The 9129-nt window shown below is 40.5% G+C and overlaps 1 protein-coding gene across 1 annotated transcript in view; it reads left to right on the forward strand.

Moving 5' to 3' along the window:
• Positions 1-6994, forward strand: part of WDR63 (WD repeat domain 63) — a 73790-nt gene extending 66796 nt beyond the window's left edge. Inside the window, exons 20-23 of the mRNA XM_033225444.1 lie at positions 136-340; positions 2346-2437; positions 3553-3675; positions 6688-6994. Coding sequence (XP_033081335.1) covers positions 136-340; positions 2346-2437; positions 3553-3675; positions 6688-6831 — 564 coding nt within the window. The 3' untranslated portion in view covers positions 6832-6994. The remainder of the gene's footprint in view (positions 1-135; positions 341-2345; positions 2438-3552; positions 3676-6687) is intronic.
• Positions 6995-9129: the final 2135 nt, after the last annotated feature.

Consider the following 9129-nt stretch of genomic DNA (forward strand, 5'->3'; position numbering starts at 1 on the left):
GAGTAGTAAGACTTCCTGTGGGCATAATTTTGCTGTTATATGATCATAGCTAGCTTGAGTTGTACTTAACGAACATCATAGTGAATTTCCCTCAGATAATAACAAAATCTTGTCTTTTTCAAAATTTGTTTAAAGACTGGACCCCTCCTTCAGTCATGCTGTGCACCAAAAAGGTACACCTCAGGCCACTGGTCCCTGACTCGGCCCGGAGTTTTCTATATCGGCCGAGAAGATGGATATATTGATATCTGGGACCTTCTGGAGAAAACCCATGAACCGGCCCAGTCTCAAAACATTTGCATAACTATGATCACCTGCATCAAACCCTGGATCTTTTCTCGTATGTTAATTCTAACTAAATAAACTAAGTCGTTTTTGGGTAACTTGGGAACATCTGGACATTCATCTGAAAAGCCTCCAATGTTTATTTCTTAGTTTTTTGTTTTTCTTCTTGCTCATCCCTTCTTATCCCTTCTCTTCTCTTCCTTTCCTTTTCATTCTTCTCTCTTCCCTTTCCTTCCCATCTTTCCTCTTCCTTTTCCTTCTCTCTTGCTCTCAAACCTTGGACACAACCTGAGCTCTTCTCACTGTTGCCTCATCAAGAATGATTTCTGAGACATGTGTCAGGCAGAGGCTGGTTTTGAACCCCACGATGGGAAACATCCTTCTCCTCTTCTCCAGGTCAGACAGGGTGAGCCCTAGATCTTTGTGATCTTTTGGTGTTTTTTTTTCCCAAATGGAATAAATTTTGTTTCTTTAATTTTCATTACAAATCATATTTTTAATATTATATCGCTTTTGTGGTTCTCCCCTGGCTAATATCAAGCAATTCTCTTCATAAGATAAAATTATTATCTGGGGTTATATATGTATGTATTAAGCGTTAACCTTTGAACCAACTATGAGGAAAAAGTACTATATAACAAAGCAAGCATAAATTCAAGGATTTGTCTATGGAAATGTGATGTATGTCTTTTGTCTCCATTTTTTTTCCTGTTTCGCCCAAGTAGTAATTTCTATGTAAATCCAGTATGTTTGCCTCTTTTTATTTTATTTTAATTTTTTGCAGTGACATCTTGCTGTATTGCCTGGGCTGAAGTGCAGTGGTGTGATGAATCCTCCTGCCTCAGCCTCCCAAAATTCTGGGATTATAGGGGAATCACTGTAACCCACCTGCCTTTTTTAAAAGAAGAAGTTTTCCATTGTTTCCAAAGGTATACAGCATGAAATTCTCTTTCTATCCATTTCTCAGAAACGTTAGATTTGGAAACTCAGTCTTCAGCATCTTGAGTGTCACATTCAGACTACTGCTTAGCCATATGTACCACCCAAGTATCTTTTCCCGCTTTGGTATAAAACATTGCTTTGTACACATTATGAATCCAGGATTTTGCAATTTGAAGCAGACCTACTGAAAAGGAAAAGAACACACACACAGTGAGATAGAAAATTAAAATTCTCAGGCTGGGCATGGTGGCTCACACCTCTAATCCCAGCACTTTGGGAGGCTGAGTGAGGCGGGAAGATCCCTTGAGTCCAGGAGTTCAAGGCCAGCCTGAGCAACATGGCAAGACCCTGTCTCTACAAAAAATACAAAACAAAAATTAGCCGGGCATGGTGCTATGCGCCTGTAGTCCCAGCTACCCAGGAAGCTGAGGTGGGATGATTGATTAAGCCTAGGAGGTTGAGGCTGCAGTGAGCCATGATCATACCACTGCACTCTAGCCTGGGCCACAGGGGGACACCCTGTCTCAAAAAAAAAAAAAAAAAAAAGAAGAAGAAGAAGAAAGAAGAAGGAGAAGGAGGAGAAGAAGACTAAAAATCTCAAACACTTTGCATATTATACCCATTTTAAATGTTCAAAGGAAGCTACTTGTTTTTACAATAAGACCTGTGGTTCTGGCTACATCTTTGAAATTCTTCTGGATAATGGTACCCTTTAGCCCTTTCTGTGTTCGGTGAAAATGAACTTCATGACTTTTCTTTGAAAATCTTTCCATGTGTTCTCCTTGCTTTCTTCTTAAGTATGCCCAGTGGGTCCAGTCACAGAGATAGTCAACTTCAGCCAGGAGCCATATTCCTTATACAGTCACCAGAAATACAAGTTTTGAGGCAGCAATGGGGCCAACAAAGGCTCAGTCTTAGCTTTCATTTCATCAGCTGGAAAAAATGACTTGTACATGTTTACATGGTCCAGCCATGAACATCTGATGAAATTGCCAAGATCACTGGAATCACAGTAGATCCTTTGGAGAACACAAAACAAAAACATATTTCATGTTTAACTGCTTAAGATGGTTTTCTGTTTGCTGATTTTTTCCTCCCATTTATTTTAAATCTTTCAGCTAAACAGCAATTTATAGCCATAGCTGATTATTATGGAACACTGCATATATTAGAAATTCCTTGGACATTAAGTCGCCCTTCCACCAATGAGGTTAGTAACATGACTTTGAGAATTAATGTGACCAGATATTGCTGAGATGTGTCTTTTAAAAAAATGTGAGAAATGACAGCGTTTTTCCTCTGTAAGGGAACAAAAGACTCATACAGTAAATAAGAGGATGTATTTCTGTTGTATGAGTTAATAGTTTGAAGTTTTAAAAAAAGCCCCAAACATGACATCGGAAGGAAACCAAGTAAATGAAATCCAGACTCTGAGAGAATAATGACTTGGGGATTCATAATCAGAAAATGTCATTTTTCCTATTGTAACCAAAGTGTGGGATGCTGATTTCAGTGACACCCTTCCCTAAGGGCCCAGTTGACATGTTCATGCATCTCTCCATCACCCATCCCCACCGGTTCCCAACCCAACTTGGAATATAGCAGGCAGCACAACTGAACTGGCGGTGTTCTACAACCCCTACCCTGTACCCACTACCCAAGTGTTTCAAACAATGTTAACAATGAGGCTTTAAAAAGATCAATGAATAGAAATATATAAATGTATATACAATGAACATTAAACATACAAATTTCAGCCTGCTGCAAGTCCAAACATCGGCCTAGTTACTGGCAGGCAAAAGGCTGTCTCTCCCCTGGTTGCCTTCCCCAAGGTCTCTGCTGACTTTCCTGCTTCTATTCTATGCCAACACGTGAAGCCCTCCAGGGACTAGGAGCTCAGCTCTGCTTCCAGTCCCTCTAGGATTTACATTGATATCCTCATCTGGGTTTTCTAAGTTTGACTGATGATATGAAACTTCCCTCAGACTTAGAAGGAAGAAGGAAGAAATGGGGGGCAAAGCAACCCCTGAATTGCAGCTCTCTCCTTCCAGCCCTACTTTGGAAACCTCCAAGTCACAGAGCCCTAAACGTTAGCACAGTAGCCCCTGAATTGTGCCAGCTCCTCAGGTAGTAGGCCTGTGAGTACAATTTCCAAATTATATTCACCTAAGAGATTTAAAGTATCACAAAATAGATATCTACATAATAATTAGGTAGATGATCATTAGATCAAGTAGATTAGGGAGGTAAATTAGGTAGTTTGTCTTGTAAAGGTCATGGGGGCTTCCTGCATGTCACTCTCTCACAGGCATCTGTTTCTAACAGATGACAAGTATAAACCACTACTTTGAAAGAGAAGTCAAGCATCTGGAATACATAGAACAGCGCAAAAAAATTCGTGAGCAAGAAAAGAAAGAAATGGAAAAAGAAATGGCGAAGAAAAAAGTTGTAAGTTAAATTTCAGAAATGAAAGATGTTTTCCTCAAACACCAGTGGAAATATATTTGTTTGGCTTAATCCACAGTTTCCGTAGAAAAGTTATACTTTTTCACATTCTTCTGTTGTTCTTATGAGAGTCAAGGGGGCATTTCTTTGATTTCCTAGCTCACTGCCAGTTAGACAACTAGTGAGATTCTGTCCAATTTAAGTTTCTGAAATTTTCTATAATTTCAAAGTCCTTTAGTACAGGTGCATTAATTCAAAATTTGAATGCTTTCATTATAGAATTTTAATATCTGGTGAATAATGCATTAAAGAAGGTGGTACAAAAAGAGTTGAATATGGAATCAAGACACATGGGCTCAAATCCCAACTCTGCCACTTACTAGCTGTGAGATTTAGAGCAAGGCTGTCACCTTTGCTGAGCTTCAGGTCTCTTATCTTGAAAATGGGAATACTCATAACTAAGATTACTGTAAGGCTGTCAGTTAAAGAATGTGACAAATAGACTTTCAGTAAATAGAGCTGTTATAATAATAGATAGATTAGATAGATGATAGATAGATAGATAGATAGATAGATAGATAGATAGATATGAGGAGGTGGAGAGAGAGGTGAATTTTACTGTATATAATATGCTGAAGCTATGAAACTTGAAATAGAGGAGATTGGTACAGGGCACATCCATCCTAAACTCTGTTGAGAAAGAACCTAAGCTCTAAAGCACCCCATGCCCCTCTTTCTCAGCTTCTCCCTGTTTGATAGGAAATCTGTGACTCTGCTGGTCTTCCCTTGCCCACTGGAATTTTGGGGTTTTAAACACTCTGTGAATTAGGCTTTTCTCTCTTTCTCACTTGAGATCACCTCAGTCTCAATTTCTGTTTCCCTCTTGCTCTCTCTCTCCTTTGCTCTTTTGTTACCAACATTTCATCATTGATCCCATCTGTAGATTCCGTATAGCCAAATACTTACATCCTCAAACACAATTGCTCACATGAGGCCCTCAGTCTCAAAAGCATTAGCATGTGGCGCCGGGCGTGGTAGCTCACGCCTGTAATCCCAGCACTTTGGGAGGCTGAGGTGGGTGGATCACCTGAGGTCAGGAGTTCGAGACCAGCCTGACCCACATGGAGAAACCTTGTCTCTACTAAAAATACAAAATAAGCCAGGCATAGTGGCGCATACCTGTAATCCCAGCTACTCGGGAGGCTGAGGCAGGAGTGTTGCTTGAACCCGGGAGACGAGGTTTCAGTGAGCCGAGATTGTGCCATTACACTCCATCCTGGGCAACAAGAGCGAAACTCTGTCTCAAAAAAAAAAAAAAGAAAAAAGAAAGGCATTAGCATGTGGAAATATTGTAATGTGCTGCATTAGCAAATACATTAACATTATCACTTATTGATAGATACTAATTAGTGCAATAAAAGCAGAGGATCTCATTTCAAAAACATGTTTGGAGACAAAGTGTAAAAGAATGCCAGTTTATTAACCTTTCTTTCCATTCCACTGCTACAAACAAATTGATCTTAGTTTTGTTCTTTTGCACACTTAACAAATGTTGGTTTGTTGAGATTCTATTATGGGAGATAATCTGCCACCCTTCCCCTTCTCCAGCAATTATCCATGACTATTATGAGTGTTTAAATACCATAGCAACAGCTCCTAATTATCTACATCAGTGGGAGCAAGTAGAATTGTGGATAATCCAAAAATAATTTGCATGTGAAATACTTTTTAAACACCTGCATATTATAATAATAATATCTTAAATTGTATTATACTTTTCAATTTCCAAAACGTTCCCAACTTCTTGTTACTTCATTTCCATTTGATATGGTGCCCTCTTTTAAGTAAAGCCACCACTTCTCAAATTTTCGCTGGAACTATTAATTGATTGTGGATATGTGAATGAATTTGAAAGGGTTCCTCTGTTACATTTAGAACAAGAAAAAGTCACTAAGTAAAAACAACTAATGTTAGTCAGAAATGTCTCCTTTTTTTTTGTTTTTTTTTTTGTTTTTGAGGCGGAGTCTTGCTCTGTCGCCCGGACTGGAGCGCAGTGGCCGGATCTCAGCTCACTGGCTCCGCCTCCCGGGTTTACGCCATTCCCCTGCCTCAGCCTCCCGAGTAGCTGGGACTACAGGCGCCCGCCACCTCGCCCGGCTAGCTTTTGTATTTTTAGTAGAGACGGGGTTTCACCGTGTTAGCCAAGATGGTCTCGATCTCCTGACCTCGTGATCCGCCCGTCTCGGCCTCCCAAAGTGCTGGGATTACAGGCTTGAGCCACCGCGCCCGGCCAGAAATGTCTCCTTCTAAGCAACGGCTGATAAAGGGGAAAATGGGAACAGTAACAACCTCAGAAGATTGCAATGGGGATTAAATGAGTTAAAATATTTACAGCACTTAGCCAATGACTGGCACATAGAAAGTGTTCGCATGTTCATCCAGCAAGGCTGGCCTGTATGAGTGCTCAGCAGGTGCCAGGATGAGGCTGTACAGTTCAACACAGCTTTCAGGAAAATCATGCATCCATCTCTTTGTAAACATATAATCTGGATACAGCTACCTCCTCAAAGGATAATAATAATCACTGCTCTAATTGCATATGAAATGGGAATTTTCCTAACTGGAATTTCAGCTGGAGACTCAGCCTGGGAAGAGTAGTCATTGCCGTGTGATCCACAAGCTATGCCCTCCATATGGGACTCAGAAGAGGGGGATCTCAAAAGAATTCTGCAACCTCTAGGCTATTAGTCACCCTCCAGTCTACATAAGGGAAACAAGGGAAGAAGGCTGGAAAAAGGGATTTGTTTTTGAGAGAGAGAGTGGTTGGGGACCATGTTTCCCTCCACTCCCTCCTTTCCCAGCACATCTGACTGCCTCCCACCCACCTGCCCTCCATCCAATCCTTTCCAGAAAACAGCAGCCAGGTCAACTATTCACAAACAGCCCCTTCTCATCCTTTGGTATTTTTAGATATCAGTGTTTTATAGGGATGTCTTGTTTTTCTTTCCCCCCTAGAAAATATATCAGAAGTCAAAAGAACAAATGGAGGCTGAATTAAAAATGGACTATGAGAGTTATTTGGAACTGGAAAAGACTGTTCTTATCAACCTTGGCCTAATCAAAGTCACAGAAAAGGGGTCATACTCAGATGTGATGTGAAAAAGCTTCCTGAAGGGGTGTTTTGGGGACTTCTTCGCTCTATTTATTTTTTTTATGTCAGGTGAACTGGCAAGCTGAACATATATATATGTGTGTGTGTGTGTGTGTGTGTGTATCTATCTATCTATCTATATAGAGAGAGAGGCTTATTTATAGACTTTTATTTCACTGCTATTAAAATTTTTGAATTTTAACAATGAGATCTATTTCAGTTTTTGTACCAAATATGCACCGAATTTTGTACTGAATATGAAAGTGTTCTTTTTTTAATGAATGTTTTCAATAACAAAATTTTTATTTTCCTATAATAATAGAGAACTTTGGATGTCCCCTCCATCCCAATCCTTGCCATCCACACAGAGGTCCTCATCCCAGGCAGAAGGCAAAATCAAACTGCTCCTACTTATCAGCTTGCTTTTGGCCACCTTTCCAAAAAAAGTGCTTCCCCTGGGTCACTGCACAAACTGTAGGGCCGTGTGCTAAACAAAATATTGGCAAATCAAATCCAAAAAAAAAATATATATATATATATATATATATATTTATATTTTAAAGAGGTTAACACACGAAGACCAAGTTGGGTTTATCCAAGGAAGGTAAGGTTAATTTAAGAGTAGAAAATAAATCAGTGATTAATCAAAAGAGATAAATTATGATGCCAAGCTGATGCAGAAAAACATTTTATAAAAGTTGACATCCATTCGTGATAATAACAATACATTCTTAGCATCTACAGAAAGAATTCCTGTAATCTGATGAAGGGTGTGTAAAACAATACTACACCAAACATCATACTTCATGGTGACAAGTAGAAAGCTTTCCTTTGAGTTGTGGAACAAGACACAGGGCACACCATCAGGTACCTAACATCATGTACTGCAGTTGCCTTATTCTGCCTATGCTGGTCAAGCCTAGCATAGGCACCAAAGAGCAAAAACAGCATGTGAAACTGAGACACAGAAGAGCTTGGAGCCAGATTGTGAAGACTCCTGTTTACCGAGCTAAGGAGCTGGATTAGAATTTATGGGGAATGAATAGAAGGACTAAACAGGAAGTTGACCCGAACAGCTTTATTTTTAGGAAACAAGGAATGAACTAGAGTGGGGGAGAGTCTCATGGCAAGAAATCCTATTATAATGGAGGCAGGAGGAATTGTTCAGGGCAAAGGATTAGGATGCCCTGTACTAAAGCTTAATGTGAAGGTAGAAATGAAAGGCTGGTTGGATGGGGAAGGGAAGATACAAGATAATACCAAGGTTTATAAGTTAGATTGCTAGAGGAAAGAAAACTTTGTCAGGTAGGTTTTAGCTCTTAACCACCTGTGTGCCCTTGAACAGATGACCCAGCTCTGTGAAACAGATTCCCCTTCTATCAAGTCAGGTTGAGAGAACTTACCTTGCAGCATTTACGTAAGGGGCAAATGAGCACCTGAAGATAAGGGGCCTGTGCCTGGCACATATTATTGTCATCATGACTGAAGTCTCCCAGGGCTCATCCTTACACTTGAACTTCTTTTATTCTTTCTTTTTTCTGTACTCACTTTCTAGGTGCATTCATCCACTCTCAAGGCTTTAAATACTACCTCTGTGACCTAGCCTTCTCTCTAAAATCAAGAGGAGTGTATGTTTGACCTTTTGTATCTCCACTTGAATGTTTAATAGGCATCTCAAACTTAAACATATCCAAAATTGAGTGCTTGATGTTTCCCTCCAAAAGCCATTCCTCCAGCAGTCCTCCATGATGCTGCTTGGGGCAAAAGCCTTAAGGTCATCCTTCATCTCCTTTCTTTCACAATCCACATCCAATCTGTCGGCAAGTCCTGTTGACTACACATTCAGTATGCATGCGAAACCTGATCACTTCTCTTCTCCCTCATTGCTACCACCATGGTCCAAGCTGCATCATCACCAACTTGGATTTTGCAGCAGCCTCTTGTTCTCCCTGCTTCTGTGTTGTCATTTTCAGTCTCTTTCAGCCACAACCAGATGGTAATTTTAAATGGATGCTGTCAGATGTTGTCATCCTTCTGCACAGAGTCCTTCCTCAGCCTCATAGTATGATCACTCAGAGTATGATCCCAGTGCCTCTCTGTGCCCTGCAAACCCTTGTGCAGGCAGGCCCTCCACTGTCACCTGGTCCCATCCCTCCTTTCTCTCCCCTCCATCACACCCATCCCAGTCATGCTGGCCTCCTGTTCACCAAACATGCCAGGCATCTTCCTCTCCCTGGGCATCTGTGCTTGCTGTTCAGTACTTTCTCCAGAGATTCTTCTAATTTTATTTTCATGAGTTCACTTTA

The sequence above is a fragment of the Trachypithecus francoisi genome, unplaced genomic scaffold (assembly GCF_009764315.1).
Source record: "Trachypithecus francoisi isolate TF-2019V2 unplaced genomic scaffold, Tfra_2.0 Lachesis_group12, whole genome shotgun sequence".
NCBI lineage: Eukaryota > Metazoa > Chordata > Mammalia > Primates > Cercopithecidae > Trachypithecus > Trachypithecus francoisi.